A 15,835-nucleotide genomic window follows, 5' to 3' on the forward strand; every position below is an offset into this window, starting at 1 on the left:
CTTATGAGGTAGACAGGCAAACCACAGTAGAGAGATTTTTTCCTAAATCACACACAACTTGGAGGTGGTAGGTTCACCCTTTACATACCTCTGAGCACTGCCATCTAGCAGCCAATATGAATTACTCACCAGCAAGTGGGAGTTAAACCTCCAACTCAGAACCCACTGCTGCATTTGGGATTTGGAACCTCTGCAAAGAAACCTCGCCACGCCTCCCAACCCTCCAGAAAAAGCCCCAGATGAGAAAGGAGTCTCCTTGTGCATATAAATGATTCTTTATGCCCTCCCCCCATGCAATGGGGGGCAGAGCCAGGGAAGTCTCCCCCGCCCTCATGCAGGGAACGGGAGGTTAATGTGTACTAGTCTTATTGCCAGCTGCCCTGTGGCCATGAAGTGGGGAATGGGGGAGGGGTCTACAGCCCCTTTCTTCTGGCATTGATTCCCCCCTCACCAAGTCACTGTGGTAGATCTGAGGGGCTGGAGGCCCTAGGAGCTGAGGTAAAGACGGTTCTCTAGGGAAGAAAAGCTGCTCTCCCCATTTGCCCGCTGGCTGCCCCAGGATGAATGTGAGGAGCTGTCAGTGGGGGCTGGAATGTCATCCAAGTGTCTCTACCCAGTGGGCAGTAGAAGCCAGACAATGTCTCCAGCTTGAGGCTGCCCACAGAGATCCTCGGTAGTGGGGGCAGTGTGCACCAAACATCTGGTCCAGGTAGTACCTCCAGCAGCCATAATAGCTCATCTGTAGCCAAGGTACTGACTTAAGATCCTCGCTCCTGGAGTCCAGTTCAGACTGTGGTGACCCTCATGACAACCTCTCGGCCAGAATGGGAACTGGAACGCGCATCTGGTGGCCGCAGCTGTCCAAGGAGGTGCAGGATTGTGTAACCACAGCGCTGAGGCAAGAGCGTCCGCATGCGCTGGGCAGCAGGGGGGCGGCTGGTGGCCCCAGAGGGCGGGCCTGTCCGTGAGGTCCTGGGGCCTGGCTTCCCTGTTGTCCCTCCCCCTGCATCTCCTCCTATGTCCTTGGTCTTGTCATAATTCAGGACCTTCCACTGCTGGTTCACTGCCTGCCAGCGCTTGAAGATGCGGTAGACAGAGGAGCCTTCATGGACGATGAGGCCTGAGCAAGAGGGATAAGATATCCAGGGTCAGCTGCTGCCCAGACCTAGGCCAGAGATGCTTAAGCAAGGTTTTTTTTCTTTTCTTTTTTTTAGAGAGAGAGAGAAAGGGAGGGGGTGAGGTGGGGGGAGAGGGAGAGAAAGAGAGACCGATTTGTTGTTCCACTTATTAATACATTGATTGATTTATCCTTGTCTGTGCCCTGACTGTGGATACACAACTTTGGTGTATCAGGACTACACTCTAACCAACTGAGTTCCTTGTCCAGGGCCAAGCAAGCATGTTCTAGAGTGAAGAGATAGGGTTGCAAAGGGCCTGGAGAAGCTGGGAAGAAAGGGGCACCGAGATAGCCCTAAAGGCTCTCCTTGGTGGAAAATGTGGCCATAAAGCTGAGGGAATGGGTAGGAAGAGTAAAATGTTTGAGTTGGAGGAAGTTGCTCATCAGGTAAAGGGGAGAGAGGTGCCCTCACCTATGCAGACAACATCCATGAAGCCATACATGCCGTAGCAGATCTGAAAGAGCAGATCCTGGCGTTGCCACTTGGCTGAAGGGCTGAGTGAGGACCAGATGAGCCAGGAGATGCTGGCGACGAGGAAGAGAGAGCCCAGAACTATGGCCGCAATCTGCACCTTCTCAATGACCGTCAGGGAGATGGCCTGCCACTGTGTGGGAGAAAGGGCTCCAAAAAGTCACAGAAAGAAATGGAGGGCCAGGTGATGGGAGGCCCCGAAGGAGGATGCTCCGGGAGCCTTTCTGAAGGCGCCCCCCGCCCCCGGCAGGATTAACACCTGTCCCCTCTGTGCCCTGACCACACCTAGAGCGTGGCACTGCTCACATTGTTTGAGACCATTCACCTGCTGTAGTTCAGAAAGGCAGGGTTGGGCAAGTGCTCTGAAACCAGACCACCTAGGTTTCAATTCCAAATTCTAACTCCATCACTTCCTGCCCGAGTAACCCTGGGCAAGTTTTTGAATCTCTTTCTCCATCAATCTTCAAAATAGGAATAATAATGGTTTATTACTAATAGGATTGTTATGAAAATTAAAAGTTAATACACACCAAAAGCCTGACAGAAAATACTGTTTGCTACCATCATCATTGACATTGTCATCTTTTCCTTTGCTGTTGTCTCAGTGCCTAGAACAGTGCCTGGAATTCTAGTTGGCACCCAATAACGTCTTTGTGGAGAAAGGGAGAATTTACAGACAGACGGGAAATTGTGGTCATGGTGGGGAAGGGGAAATAAATGGATGAAGTAGGCTCCTGGGAGGGCTCCTGAGTCTGATTGCTGAAAGGCCCTTGCCCCAGTCTGAGTGTCCTCTCCTTGCACCTTACCTGCAGTGGATTCTTGGTGCTGATCGCCAGGACCTGATACTTGAAGTAGCAGAGCTCACAGCTCCAGGAGCCCCTCTCGCTGATCCAGCGGATGAGGCAGGGCTGGTGCGTGCAGCGCACAGAGCCGTCGCAGCGGCAGGGGCTCAGGAGCTCCCCCTGGAGGAAGAGTGATGAGAGTCTCGGTCAGCTACCACCACCCGGACCCCACTGCTCTTTGCCCTGGGAGAGGATAACCTCCTCTCCAGGTCATTCATTCTCCCACCTTAAAAATGCTCAGGCCTTTCACCCAAAACAGGGCAAGGGGCTAAGGCTGCAGCACAAAAGACAAAAGTTAGAGCCCAATGTAAACTTCCCTGACCAAACAAATGAGAGATGAAAAGGGATTGGGTTGGGGGTGGGAAACTGGGTCTTCTCTTTCCCTAGAATTTGGAGAGGGTGGTCTTGAAGGCTTCCCAAATGGAAGGCTACCCCTTAGGATCTGGAGTGTTAGGGTCAGAGCTTCAGAGCCGTGCTTTCCTCCCCCGCTCCATCACTGCAAAGTATTTCACAGACGTGGTGCAGACTGGGATGCGTTACATCCTCAGTTTCCAAGTTCCAAAAGGGAGGAGAAATCCTGGGGGCTGCAGTATAGGGTGTTTTCTTTTAATCAGGAATAATTTCTCACGACACAGAGACATCCCAGCACCATCCCGAGACAACTTTGTCCGTAACATTTAAACAAAGAGTACTCTTGGAAATGAGACGGAAAGTTGCAGCATGGGAAGTGAAGAAAAGTGCCCCACGAAGAGAAATTCTGAACGAGGCAAGGGCGCCGGCTGGGCCCCTCGCTTCGAGGTGGGCACAGAGGCGCCCTCCTCCGCCCACCTCCTCACCTCCAAAGACCCTGCGGGGAGGGGAGTGGGAAAAGAGGCTGTCCCGTTAGCGGGTGAGAGGCGTCCTGAGCTCGACTAGCAGAAAGCCCCACCCCTTCCTGGGGAGCCCCGATGCCCCTCCGCCCCTCCGCCCCACACGAACGGTCAGGGAGTCTCCAGCCAGCCCCCCCAAGCTCACTCCGTCCCCCTCGGACCCTGGGTCCCGCCCCGCCGCCGCCCTCAGTCCCGCCCCCCGCTCCCCGCTCGAGGCCTCCCCGGGCGCCCCAGGTGCGCGCCCCCACCCCGCCCCGCCCCGCCCCGCCCCGCGCGTGCCGGGGCCTGACCTGCTCGGGGCCCTGGAAGCAGATTCGGCACTGGGGGGTCCGGAGCCCGCTGTCCAGGCTGCTGCTAAGCGACAGGGCGTCCAGCGCGCCCGGGGGCGGCGGCGGTGGCGGCGGCGCGGGCGGCGGCGGGAGTCCGGCCCGCGGCTCCTTGTCTCCGGCCAGGCCCCGGGCCCGCGGCTCCGACCCGTAGTACTCCTCTTCGTCGCCGTCGCCGTCCCGGGCCGAGCAGCCGGCGAAGGGCGCCCAGCCGCAGCCGCCCCCCCCGCCCCCCCGGGGCTGCGGCTCGGCCCGGGGCCGCCCCCCGCCCGTCAGCACCAGCAGCTTCAGCTCGTTCAGGAACATGCGGAGCCGAGACTTGAGCATCGTCCGGGAGCCGGGGGGGCGGGGGGCGGCGCGCAGGGGGGCTCTCGGCGGCGGGGGGAGGGGAGAGGACAAGGCCGGAGAGGGGGCGCGCGCTGGAGAGCCGAGCCCGGCCGGGGTCTTCGGGGCCTGCGAGCGCCGTTCACTGCTGCCGCCGCCGGGGCTTCGGCGCTTGCGGGGCCGGGAGGGCTGGCGGCCCGGGGGCGGCGGGGCGGGCAGCCATGGCCGGGGCGGTGGGCGGGGAGGGGGCTCAGGGTATCGCGCCCCGCGGGTCTGGGTCCGGAGCGGGCCGGGCTCCCGGGATTACGCGCCCGTGTCCTCCTGCGGCGGGGCCGCCCCCCATCGCCGTCCTCCTGGCCCCAGTCCCGCTCCGGCTCCCGGCTCCCGGCTCCCGGCTCCTGCTCCGCTCGGCCCGTGCGCTCGGCGGTGGCAAATGGCGGCTCCTTCCGGCGGCGGCGGCGGCGGCGGCGGCGGCGGAGACCCCCCCGGAGCGGCGGGCGGGCGGGGCGGGCGGGGCGGGAGCCCGGGGCCGGTGAGGGATGAAGGGAGGGGCGGGGCGGAGAAGGGGGGAGCGGAGGAGAAGTGGCCGCGGCTGCGCATCCCCGCCCTGCCCCGCACGAGCAGGTGTCCCTGGAGGCAGGGGCGATGGTGCGAGCCCCAGCGGGGGATGGAGGGAGGGGAGTGTCCGAAGAAGGGGAGTGTGCACACTGGTAGGAGAATAGGTGTGTGAACGGGTGACGATGGAAGGTGAGTGAGTGCTCAAGCAGGTGCACCAGAGAGGGACAGGCGTGTGCAAAATGGGAGTGTGCAGATACCCTATGTAAGGGTCTACCGGTATGAAGGAGGCAAGTGAGCAAGAGGTGGCCTCAAGCAATAAACACTTTTACACAAAGGACTGGAAAGTGTGCCTGGTGCAGGACGGTGGAAGAGATGAGAGTGTAAGGGATGCATTCGGATTGCACGAGAAACAAAGTATCTGGCAGTACTGTGTGAGGCAGGTGACTGAGCAAGGGAGACAGGAGTGCTAAGGGATGAGAGTGTCTTTTCTGGCATTCTCCGGCCCTCACCACCCTACACTGAAGTGACTGTCCCCCTCTCCCACACACAGCTCTTGGCTTTTATGGGGGCCTTGACGGAGAACCGGTTGTACCCCCTTACTGTTTCTGACCTACACACACAACCTCCCTCTCCTCCCTTTTCCAACGCTGAAGGAAAAGGAATTCCAGGGAGCCCATTGGGTCAAATACACTGGGAACAAATTAATTAGTAGAAGAGTAATTAACAGAAGAGAGGGGATGGAACCAGGGACAGACTGCCAAACTAAGGCTCCTCAATCGAAAATGATTAAGGAGAGCAATGCTCTTATGAAGCATTCAAACACATTGGATGGATGAATGAATGAGCCAGAAAAGGGGGCTAGAACCCAAGCCAACACAGAGGATGACTTCTTTTTTATTGAATTTATTGGAGTGACATTGGTTCACAAAACCATACAGGTTTCAAATGTACAACTCATCATCTGCACAGTGAATAATGCACCCATCACCCAAAGTAAAGTGTCTTTCTGTCCCCATTTATCCCGACTTTGCCTGCCTCCACATACCCCCACCCCTCATCCCCAGGGCTATCACCACACACTGCTGACTGTGTTTATGCTGTGTGTGTGTGTGTGTACACATACATGTTTTGTTTTGTTTTTGCTTAATTCCTTCACCTTCTTTCAAGGATGACTTCTGAAGACCGAGCTATGATGGGCTAATGTGGAAGGTGAGGCTGAGGTGGACTCTGCTGGTGCAGAAAGTTTGACACAGACACTTAGCCTTCCAGAAGATTTACACACCAACCAGTTCTAACAAAGTAACCAATGAAACATTCACTTTACACACCCTTTAGGCTCAGATCTTGAGGTTATTCTTTTTATTTTATTTTTAATGTCTTTATTGACTTTAGAGAGAGAGAAAGGGACAGAGAAAAAACATTGATTTGTTGTACCACTTATTAATGCATTCATTGATTGATTCTTGTATGTACTCTTACTGGAATGGAACCCGCAACCTTGGTATATAGGGACGATACTCTAACCAACTGAGCTACCTGGACTTTTTTCTTTTTTTTTTTAAGATTTTATTTTTTAGAGAAAGGAGAATGGAGGGAGAAAGAGAGGAAGAGAAACATCGATGGGTTGCCTCACCCCCCCAACTAGTGACCTGGCACACAACCCAGGCATGTGCTCTGACCGAGATTGAACCTGCAACCTCTCGGTTCCCAAAAGGGCCACACCAGCCAGGGCTTGAGGTTTTTCTTACTAGTCCCAGCTGCCCTTATCAGCAAGGACCCAGAATTACAGCTATCAGAATGCAATGAGGGAGGATCTCTACTGACATGTTTTTTGTTTTGCCCTGGAACATGCTTTATATTCATCTCAAACCTGAATTCTCATATCCTCAGCCAGATGGTTAAAGAAAATAGAAGTTAGGGTGAAAGAAGTGACAAATAGGGTAATAAAGTGGTTTCAGATTTTAGGCAAGTTGTCACAAATGAGACACTGATCCCTTCCTTCCCTTAGTCCCATTCTCCCAAAGGGTTAGGATATGAAGAAGCTGGAGGCAGTAAGACAAGGGAAGCCAACGAGAAACCTGCCTATTGTATACCTTTATAAGGTGTCTGTGAGCAATGGCCATTTTGGGAAAGGTTTGTGTTCCCAGCAGGGTCAAGGGCTATGAAAACTTGCACTGGAGGAAAAGATGCGCAGTAACCTCCAATAATGAGTCACAAGGTTTGCAGAAGGGCACAAGCCATTCTCATGTAATGTGCTGGTCTGGGGTAGTGGTTGTGGGGTATGTGTGTGCGCGCTCGAGCGCATCCATCTGTTTATACATGACTCATCTGTCATACACGTACACACATAACATCATAGTGCTGAAAAGAACCTTAAAAGTCAAGAATTCCTGTCTCCCAATCATTGGAAACTTCTTTGCCAGAACGCAAGTGGTGGTCTCTGCTTTAACATTTCCAGGGAGGGGTGCAGATTGGGAAGAGGGGAGGCCATTACCTTGCTCCTCTTCCTCTTGGATTACTGTGTTAATTTGCCTTCCATCAATCCTTTAATCCTAGTTTTGCCCTCAGATGGGCATTGTCTGCTCCCTATTTCATACGACCACACTATTGGCTGCGTCTTTACAGATAGTCTTATCACTACTTCGAAGGGCTAGTGACTGAGACGCAAAAAACACAGTCCCACAAACAATCCTGTATACACAGGGGAAGCAAGCGCTCAGTACAAATTTGTTGAATGAATGAATGAAACAAAGACACAAGTAAGTTCTCCGATGGTGGTAGAGCAGAAAGGCGACAGCACCACCTCTTGTTCCCAGACACCCTCCCAGGCCCCACCATAGAGTGAGAGACTAGGAGTGAGACTGGTGAAGGCCTGCAGCGGGAGTTAGCATCTGGGTGGCCCAGGTTGCCATGGCACCTCCTTGGACTCCACCCTCTCTCTTTTTAGGCACCCCCCCCCCCCCGCCTCTCCACCCCAGCAAGGGTAGTGGCAGCTAGTCATGTGCTCCGCCGCGTAACCACACCTTTGCTCCACCGAGAGAGTTCAAGCGGTCACGTGGGATAGCAACAGATCACGTGTCTGCCATCGCCCCTCCTCCCCTTTCCCCCCACCAACCCCTTACCAGGCAAAGCCGCTCCCGGCCACTGTGCGCATGAGTGACTGGTCACGTGCCTCGAACGTCCGGCGTTCGCCTCCCCCCACCCCCAACTCCCGCCCAGGTTTTCCGCGCGCCTCTTTGGCAGCTGGTCACATGGTGAGGGTGGGGGTAAGGGGGCCGCTCTAACTTGCGGCCTGTGTCTGTGTTCGGGCCCGTAGCGTCCAGCTGCCTCGAGCAGATCAGTGTATGGGTCCTGAGGAACCGCCTCCCGGGCCCCGGTAACGGGCCGACCCCGCATCTCCTGGTACGGGGTGAAGTAAGTGCAGTCCCTTCCCAGGAATGGAGACCGTTCTCGCAGACCGTGGCTTCCTGCGCGGGCTAGTTACCGGAGGGTCGCTCGAGGGCGGCAAGTGGGACAGGGTGTAATCTGGTGCTTTGTGGTTGTAGGGAGGTGCAGTTCTAGAGGCTGGGGTGTGTCGTGTGGGGTCTTGTGCCGGCGGACGGTCCCAAAGGAAAAGGCATTTTTTAATTCTAGGGCCTCACATGGCTGAAGGGGTTGGGGCTAGAGGCATTGTATTACTTAAGGGGCTGGCCTCGTGGAAGAGGGGAAAGGACGGTGGTGTGGTGTCTTTGTGATGCCTTTTGGGGGAGTTACTTTGTTGCCGTAGGCTCATACCATCCGAACTCTGGGAGTTTCGGTGGTAGGAGTCTCTGTGATTGTAGGGTGTCCTGTGATCCGAGAATGGAAACTCTTCGATATGAGCCAGTGGCTGAGATTGGTGTTGGTGCCTATGGGACGGTGTACAAGGCCCGTGATCCCAACAGTGGCCACTTTGTGGCCCTCAAGAGCGTGCGAGTCCCTAATGGAGGAGGTGCTGGAGGAGGCCTTCCCGTGAGCACAGTTCGTGAGGTGGCCTTACTGAGGCGGCTGGAAGCTTTTGAGCATCCCAACGTTGTCCGGTGAGAAGGTGGAGAGTGGGAAGTAAAGGGGAAGAGACATCTATAGATGGGGAGCGGTGGTCAGGAGAGAAGTAGGACCCTAAGGAAATATAGGGGAGGGCTATGTTGGGGCCAGAAGGGATTGATGAGCGAGTGAGTGAACATTTGTGCTGGCCAGGCTGGTGGATGTCTGTGCCAGCTCCCGCACCGACCGGGAGACCAGAGTGACCCTGGTGTTTGAGCATGTGGACCAAGACCTGAGGACATATCTGAACAAGGTACCCCCACCAGGCTTGCCAGTGGAGACCATTAAGGTGAGTGGGATGAGCAGACAGTAAGAGGTATGTGGCTCCTCTGCTGTGGAGGGTGCTGCGATTTCAGGTATGGCGCCTAATTTCTAGTTCCTCTGTACTTCCCCCTTCCAAACCAGGATCTGATGCGTCAGTTTCTAAGAGGCCTGGATTTCCTTCATGCCAACTGCATTGTTCACCGGGACCTGAAGCCAGAGAACATTCTGGTGACAAGTAGTGGGACAGTCAAGCTGGCCGACTTTGGCCTGGCCAGAATCTACAGCTACCAGATGGCACTCACACCTGTGGTCAGTAGAATGAGGGTAGCCAAAGTGGGTTCTGGTTGGGGGTAGGAGAGTGGTTGCCCAACAGTTGAGAAGTCATGCGTTTCATGATACCAGTTGTGCTTTATGGTAGCCCATCGGGCCCTCATCCGCTTTTCCTATTCCTGTCAGGTCGTCACACTCTGGTACCGCGCTCCAGAAGTTCTGCTGCAGTCTGCATACGCCACACCTGTGGACTTGTGGAGTGTTGGCTGTATCTTCGCAGAGATGTTTCGCCGAAAGTATGGGACCCAAGTATCCTGAACAATTTTGAATTTCCCAAAGCTCTTAAAACCACATCCATACCCTGCCCATTTTTAAAAAGTTTTTAATGTATTGATTTTAGAGAGGGGAAGGTGGGTGGGGGGGCAGAGAGAAACATGTTGGTTGTTTCACTTACTTACACATTCATTGCTTGATTCTTTTTTGTGCCCTGACAAGGGATCAATCCCACAACCTTGCCATATGGGGACAATGCTCTAACCACCTGAGCTGCCCAGCCCGGGCAGAACCCTGCCCATTCTTTCACTTGAATACTACCGACCACCTTGTCCATAACCAGAAGCTCTGAAATTTCCTGGAATTAGGAATTTACTGTCCCTTTAGTTTCCATACTCTCTGTTTTCAGCCACTAAGCAGTAACCATTCTACTAGCATATCTTTGAAAATGACTGCTGTGTCTCTTCTCTCCTTAGGCCTCTCTTTTGCGGAAACTCTGAAGCTGACCAGTTAGGCAAAATCTTTGAGTAAGTGAGTGGCAAGGGGAAAAAAAAAAGTTCATTCTGAGTCTTGCTACTACTAAGCCCTGGAGATGGAGGCTGGGGCAGGACCCCCCACCCCACCCCCACCAGAGTTCTCCTGTTCCCTATAGTCTGATTGGGCTGCCCCCAGAGGATGACTGGCCCCGAGACGTTTCTCTGCCCCGAGGAGCCTTTTCCCCCAGAGGGCCCCGCCCAGTGCAGTCCGTGATACCTGAGATGGAGGAGTCTGGAGCACAGCTGCTGCTGGTACTGGGTTTGGGCATGGGGTGAGATTGGGGTGGACAATGGAGTAGAACAGGGACTCAAACCATCGTGGTTCCTGAGACTTGGTTGGTGGATGGGCTAGTCTTTTGCTACTGTGATTGGCCATCTGTACAGAGGAATGTAGAAAACAGCCATCCTAGGTACTGGGGGTGAGCAAAAGTCCTTTTTTATTTTTCCATGGTTTTCTGACCTTTGCCTCCCCTTAGGAGATGCTGGCTTTTAACCCACATAAGCGAATCTCTGCCTTCCGAGCCCTGCAGCACTCTTATCTACAAAAGGCAGAAGGTAGCCCAGAATGAGCAGTGGAGTGGCTGCAGCACAACCAAGAGAAGAAAACTCATTTACCTTTGAACACTTGAGTGGAGAGCCCCCCGCCACTGAGAAGGAGCTCTGTGCCTTTTTATCTCTGAGGCCGTGGAATGCGCCTCCAGCTTTTTACAAAGAATACCTGGCTGGCAAGTTTAATGACATTCCCGTCCTCCCCTCCCCCATTGGAGTATGCCCCTTGTTCTCCCTTTCCTTACCTTGATATTGAGATACATTTTTTATACAGGAAAAAACAAAACAAAGAAATACGGTCTTTTTTTTTTTTTACGTTTCTTCCTTTGATTGACTTTGTCATTTGGGGATTTGGAAAATCCATTCAGAAGATGGACTTCCCTGCAGAATCTTAAAGATTCTCCTTAGGTCACAGGGCCTGCATAGTCAGTGGAGCCCTTCAACTGGTAAGAGAAGACAAGGCATTTAATTTGCTTTTTTTCCTTTTTTAAAGATTTTTAATTTATTTTTAGAGAGAGGGGAATGGAAGGAGAAAAAGGGAGAAACATCAATGTGTTTCTCACATATTGTGAGAGGGTAGGGGTTTCTCTCATACCCCCTGCTCCCCTGGCCTGCAACCCAGGCATATGCTGTGACTTGAAATTGAACTGGAGGCCCTTTGGCTCTCAGGCTGGCACTCAATCCACTGAGCCATACCAGCCAAGGCTAATTTGCTTCTTTGAATATAGAGTTTAAATGGCTTTTATTTTTATATTCACTGAACTTCCCCCAAACTGGGTCCTGCTTATTACAAGAAAGAGTTCTTGGTAGTTTTCTCTCTGGCTCTGGCTCTGATTTTCCCTTGGAGCCAGGCCAGGATGTTTCGTGGTGGTCGTCCAGCATGTGGAAGGGAGAAGAAGGGAGATAGACAGGAATGACTCCAACCCCCATACCACCTCAAGCACTCCCAGGAACTTCCCATGTCCACTCAAGGAGAGGGGAAGTGTTTCTTCATTCCTTACAACCTTGCTCCCACTAAGAGATATCAAGGTGGAGAGCCTGGCTATTGAATTACTAGGGGATGGCAAAGGGCCTTTCCTTTTTCTCAAACAAAAAAGGCTGTTGACCCTGGGTTTTCCCTAAGGGAGTAAGAAACAGCTTAGGGAGAGCAGGAATGAAGTCAGAAGGCTCCAAAGTATTACAGAAAGGCACTGGGGTTAGCTCGAGGATCCTTTTGATTCCGAAATCTCATTGCAAGCCAGACACCAAGAATCTATAGAAGCAAAGGGAAAGGGATAAGCCTTAATTCTGAGTCTGAGGCTAACAGATACAGGGAAAGGGTACATATGAGGGAACTGGAGGATGTTACCTCTGTAAAGCTAAAGAAGAGTCCAACACCTCCCAGGATTTTCAGGGCTTCATCTGAATGCTTAAGGAACTTTTCTCCACACATCTGGCATGTGGGCCTCCGGATCTTGCAGACCTAGAATAAAATGCATGTGTGTGGAGGAGGGGTGGGGGCTGGGGAAGATGCAGAATTGTTAAGCTGCCCTATCCTGATACCCGTGGTGAGTGGCCCTAGAAATGACTAGTTTTGATCAGTATCCTATAGATTGAAGTCCCACTTGGCTAATTCTCTAGCCTCTGTATCCATGCCCCTTCCCAACACAAGAGCATACAGCCTTAATACAAGATAGCTGCTAGAGAGAGGCAATTGCATTCAAACTCAAATCCAGGCACTATCCTTACCCAGTTTTCCTACCCAACCCCCCTTCCCCACCAACTCACTGCGGTGCAGAAAGCATAATCTTGTTGATACAGGGTTGTGAGGTTGAATAAGCCACAACAATCAAAACTTCTTTCCAGTTCATCCCGGGTCTTGTTGCTCATGACCCACCAAGAAGCATTGATGACATCTGTCTGGAGGATATACAGGCAGAGAGAAATTATCTGATGCTGCTAAACTTAAGAATCTCCCTATATGATCTCAGTTCAGGTGCCTCAATTTTCCTATTCCAGCAAAGGGAGTCAACATTCCTCTGGGGGTGGGGGGCCAGTATCACAATTATATGGACTCAATGATAAATATCCACCTTAGGTTCTCCTAGACCACCCTCATGGAAAATGAGGTAGACATCCTAGAGGAATCAATGGCTCAGGGGTAAGTAGTATATCTAAGAATGATTTTGAGGGCCAGACTGAAAGGAAGTTAGATGTTAGAGAAAAAATGCAAATACTCGAAAGGGCATTCTCTTACCTGTTTGCTTCGGTTAATAGCCAGACATGAACAAGAGATTACAAACTGGAAAATGAAGACCAAGCCAAGGATGATCATGTACTGAGAGGAGTTACGGAAAAAAAAAGTCCAAGATTCCCTTATGTTTTACCTATAACAGCCATCTGATCTCACCTGTTTATACAACTTATACATGTAAGTTGAAAACAAAATCATCAGCTCTGTTTTCATAGAGCAGGGCAAAGAAACATGTCCCCAAGTTCCCTGAGGTCTAATTTCTTCATAGCCTACTCAGCCCTCCCAAGAGCCCTAGTGCCCCATCACTTCAGGTCAGGATACAAAGAATAGCAGTACTTGGTGGTGGTTAATGGCGCCTACCAGTCCAGCCACTGCGATGAGAAGAAGGAAGACCCCCACAGCAATGACTCCTCCGATGATATGGATGCTGGACACCAGCCCCAGGCCTTTACCCCAAGCAGCCACTCCAATGAGCAACAAGCCTACCAGCTATGGGAAACAGAAAGAAGGATACATCGCAGAATTCTAGCCTGTAGCACAGCCAATGGCCATACAGGGTACTGGGGACAAAAAGCAAAGGAGGTGTTACAGTAACCTGGAATATCCCTGGGCTCTCCTCCCATCGGAAATCGGAATGGCTGGGATGGGAGTGGGGAGCGTGGCAGGAATGGTAATCTATGAATGCAATAACCGAACCTTTAGCTTCATCCATCACTTTTCTATTTTGGGAGAAACTGGATTGCACGCAAAGGAGGGATGGGCCTTTGTGCCCAGAGCCCACAGTTCATTCCCTCCACCCGCCCCCCTCCCCCCCGAAAAAAACCCTTGGATCGCCGGAAGCCTCCCTTCCCACGGAAGTCCCCAGGAATTCCCTCTCCGCCGGAAGTTCCTAGGAATCTTCCCGGAACACCCAGTACACCGTTCTCCCCACCGGAAGTCCCCTGGAGAATCTCCCCACTCGCCTTTCCGCCCTGAAGCTTCCCCCACCTTCAAAACCTCACCATGTAGACCACGTTGAGCGCGCACAGCGCATTCTTGGAGCAGGCAAAGCCGCCGCAAACCATCTCCCCAGCTTTGGGGACCGAAGTGGCCCCAAGGACTTAGGGAGACGGTTTTAGAGATCGTCTTCTTAGACTGCGACAGCTTCTGTCTCTTTAAATCTAGTTCAGCCAAACCCAATTCTCTGCGCCTGCACCGTCCCACCCCTGCCTCTGGATTGGCGAAACTCCGGGGTAATCCAGGACGTCGATGGACTGAATACCAATAAATCAGCATTGCGTTGCTGACCCGCCTCCAGCTCCTCCTCTAGGTTCCTTATAGGATGAAACTTAAAATTGGGCAGGGCTTGCAAAAATTCTCGTAGTGGTCAGAGCCTAAACTTCGAGTCTCGGGTTGAAAGCGAAGCTTTCCGTGGTCACAGTTCCGTGGTCCCTAATCCGAGAGAGGATTCTTTGGGGGAAAACTACCATGAAAAAAAGAGGTGCGACTTCGTCATTTCCCCTTGTCCTGCAGTGACCTCATGATGACGCAATTGTTTGTTATTATTTCATCACACTTGGAAACACCCAAAGGAGCAAAATATTGAGCCCAGCCACAGAGGCCCCGTGTTCGGCACAGCAACAGCCAGCCAGCCCTTGTACTGTTGCAAGCATGGCCACTAGTACACGTCCTGTTCCACATCCCCTCTTCCCTAACGGGTGTGAATGTGCTAGAAATTAAATGTGAAAAAGCAGCAGCCTTGGCCAGGGTACTGCAGAACCTAAGAAAGCCACAGGTACAGACACCGGTGTGCTGTGTCTCCAGAGCACATGCCTAGTCCAGGACTTGCAAAAAAAAAAAAAAAAAATGACGAAAGGGTCTGGAGTATGAATCAATCTGAATAAGGAGAAGTTTCCACATTTTCAATCTGGGGCAGGCATAGTGGTTGGCTGATCAACATATTTATTATTGAATTTGTGCTTTGACACACTGCCATTTTTAAAGGTTTTATTTATTTTTAGAGAGAGGGGAAGGGAGGGAGAGAGAGAGAGAAACATCAATGTGTGGTTGCCTCTCGCATGCTCCTAACTGGAGACCTGGCCGGCAACCCAGGCATGTGCCCTGACTGGGAATCCAACAGGCAACCTTTCAGTTGGCAGGCGGGCACTCAGTCTACTGAGCCACACCAGCCAGGGCTGACACCCTGTCCTTTAATGGGAATGGAAAAAGAGAAAGAAGCAGTCTTAGTATGAACACAAAGGAAAACTCTCCCTTCCACCCACAGAACAATTTAAGTGTGTGTGTACCTGGATTCTATGACTGCATACTCAGTGCAGTATACAGTCTATTGCTAGTCAGACTGCCTGGGTTCCAACTTTGTCACTCACTGTGTGATCTTTGCCAGTTAAGTATGCTTTTTGTACCTGCTTCCTCATCTGTAAAATGGGGCTAAATAACAATACACTTACCTCTCACGTTGTTGTGAGGATCGAATGAGTTAATATACATAGAATGCTTGGGACAGTACCTGACACATAGTAAACAGTGTTAGTTATTGTTCAGACTATTTTATAGGTTCCAGTGGGTAATCTCAATCTCAATTCCCTTATCTCCAACTACAGAAATATTCACATAGTTATAATCTCCTATCTTTCGTAAATCAATATCAAAAAGATAAGCAGGAACAGAGACATTTAGAAGGGCCAGAAAGGTTTGAGTCTTGAAACAAACTAGATAAAAATACCTACCATTTCCACCCTCCTATCCTTTCTGAATTTTCATTCCATCCTTCAATTCCTCATCCACCCTCTTCTCTTTCAAGTCCTAAATCAAGGGCAGAACAATAACATTAAGAATTGGGGGACTGGCCAGCAAGCATAGTGAAGCATGGGTGGCATAGTGAAAGGGTGTCAGAATTATAATCAGGAGACCTAGAGTCATGTCTTTGCTGCACCTTCTATGGGCCTCTCTGAGCTTCAGTTTTCTTTGCTGCAGACTAGGGATAATAATCCTACCCCTTGGGCCTGTCATAAAGATGATACATATGAAGCTGTATTGTAAACTGCTGTGTTATAGACAGGTTAATTATCATGAAAATACTT

The 15,835-nt window shown here is 51.8% G+C and overlaps 3 protein-coding genes across 8 annotated transcripts; 1 reads left to right on the plus strand and 2 right to left on the minus strand.

Moving 5' to 3' along the window:
- MARCHF9 (membrane associated ring-CH-type finger 9) lies at nucleotides 1–4,013 on the minus strand. The gene is made up of 4 exons (XM_045829596.1): nucleotides 3,651–4,013; nucleotides 2,456–2,611; nucleotides 1,590–1,782; nucleotides 1–1,120 (listed from the first exon to the last, which is right to left on the minus strand). Exons 1-4 carry the CDS (start codon nucleotides 4,011–4,013, stop codon nucleotides 786–788), a joined length of 1,047 nt encoding a protein of 348 aa, XP_045685552.1. The 3' UTR covers nucleotides 1–785.
- A 3,746-nt stretch (nucleotides 4,014–7,759) lies between these two features.
- On the plus strand, nucleotides 7,760–10,836 carry CDK4 (cyclin dependent kinase 4). Its single transcript, XM_045829801.1, has 8 exons — nucleotides 7,760–7,982; nucleotides 8,390–8,626; nucleotides 8,784–8,919; nucleotides 9,036–9,203; nucleotides 9,351–9,460; nucleotides 9,914–9,964; nucleotides 10,090–10,225; nucleotides 10,450–10,836. The coding sequence occupies exons 2-8, from the start codon at nucleotides 8,409–8,411 to the stop codon at nucleotides 10,540–10,542; spliced, it is 912 nt and encodes a 303-aa protein (XP_045685757.1). The 5' UTR covers nucleotides 7,760–7,982; nucleotides 8,390–8,408; the 3' UTR covers nucleotides 10,543–10,836.
- A 160-nt stretch (nucleotides 10,837–10,996) lies between these two features.
- Nucleotides 10,997–13,952, minus strand: TSPAN31 (tetraspanin 31). Of its 6 annotated transcripts, XM_045829806.1 has the most exons (7): nucleotides 13,757–13,952; nucleotides 13,351–13,430; nucleotides 13,077–13,244; nucleotides 12,759–12,839; nucleotides 12,290–12,421; nucleotides 11,871–11,984; nucleotides 10,997–11,774 (listed from the first exon to the last, which is right to left on the minus strand). In XM_045829806.1, the coding sequence occupies exons 4-7, from the start codon at nucleotides 12,834–12,836 to the stop codon at nucleotides 11,700–11,702; spliced, it is 399 nt and encodes a 132-aa protein (XP_045685762.1). In that variant the 5' UTR covers nucleotides 12,837–12,839; nucleotides 13,077–13,244; nucleotides 13,351–13,430; nucleotides 13,757–13,952; the 3' UTR covers nucleotides 10,997–11,699. The 6 variants fall into 6 exon arrangements, with proteins under 6 accessions (XP_045685762.1, XP_045685763.1, XP_045685759.1 ...); XM_045829807.1 differs by lacking the exon at nucleotides 13,351–13,430 and having other exon boundaries at nucleotides 13,743–13,952; XM_045829803.1 differs by lacking the exon at nucleotides 13,351–13,430 and having other exon boundaries at nucleotides 13,116–13,244; nucleotides 13,757–13,950.
- Nucleotides 13,953–15,835: the final 1,883 nt, after the last annotated feature.

Source organism: Phyllostomus hastatus, unplaced genomic scaffold, assembly GCF_019186645.2.
Source record: "Phyllostomus hastatus isolate PE091 unplaced genomic scaffold, TTU_PhHast_1.1 phas_scaffold_93, whole genome shotgun sequence".
NCBI classification, from domain to species: domain Eukaryota; kingdom Metazoa; phylum Chordata; class Mammalia; order Chiroptera; family Phyllostomidae; genus Phyllostomus; species Phyllostomus hastatus.

Coding starts and splice junctions, on each gene's coding strand:
- MARCHF9 (XM_045829596.1), bottom strand. CDS start 4,013: ATGCTCAAGTCTCGGCTCCGCATGTTCCTGAACGAGCTGAAGCTGCTG. Junction 2,612..3,650: donor GCTTCCAGGGCCCCGAGCAG/GTCAGGCCCCGG, acceptor CTCTTCCTCCAG/GGGGAGCTCCTGAGCCCCTG. Junction 1,783..2,455: donor GCACCAAGAATCCACTGCAG/GTAAGGTGCAAG, acceptor TCTCCCACACAG/TGGCAGGCCATCTCCCTGAC.
- TSPAN31 (XM_045829802.1), bottom strand. CDS start 13,819: ATGGTTTGCGGCGGCTTTGCCTGCTCCAAGAATGCGCTGTGCGCGCTC. Junction 11,985..12,289: donor ATTATGCTTTCTGCACCGCA/GTGAGTTGGTGG, acceptor ATTTTATTCTAG/GTCTGCAAGATCCGGAGGCC. Junction 11,775..11,870: donor TCTTCTTTAGCTTTACAGAG/GTAACATCCTCC, acceptor TTGCTTCTATAG/ATTCTTGGTGTCTGGCTTGC.
- CDK4 (XM_045829801.1), top strand. CDS start 8,409: ATGGAAACTCTTCGATATGAGCCAGTGGCTGAGATTGGTGTTGGTGCC. Junction 8,627..8,783: donor GAGCATCCCAACGTTGTCCG/GTGAGAAGGTGG, acceptor TGTGCTGGCCAG/GCTGGTGGATGTCTGTGCCA. Junction 8,920..9,035: donor TGCCAGTGGAGACCATTAAG/GTGAGTGGGATG, acceptor CTTCCAAACCAG/GATCTGATGCGTCAGTTTCT.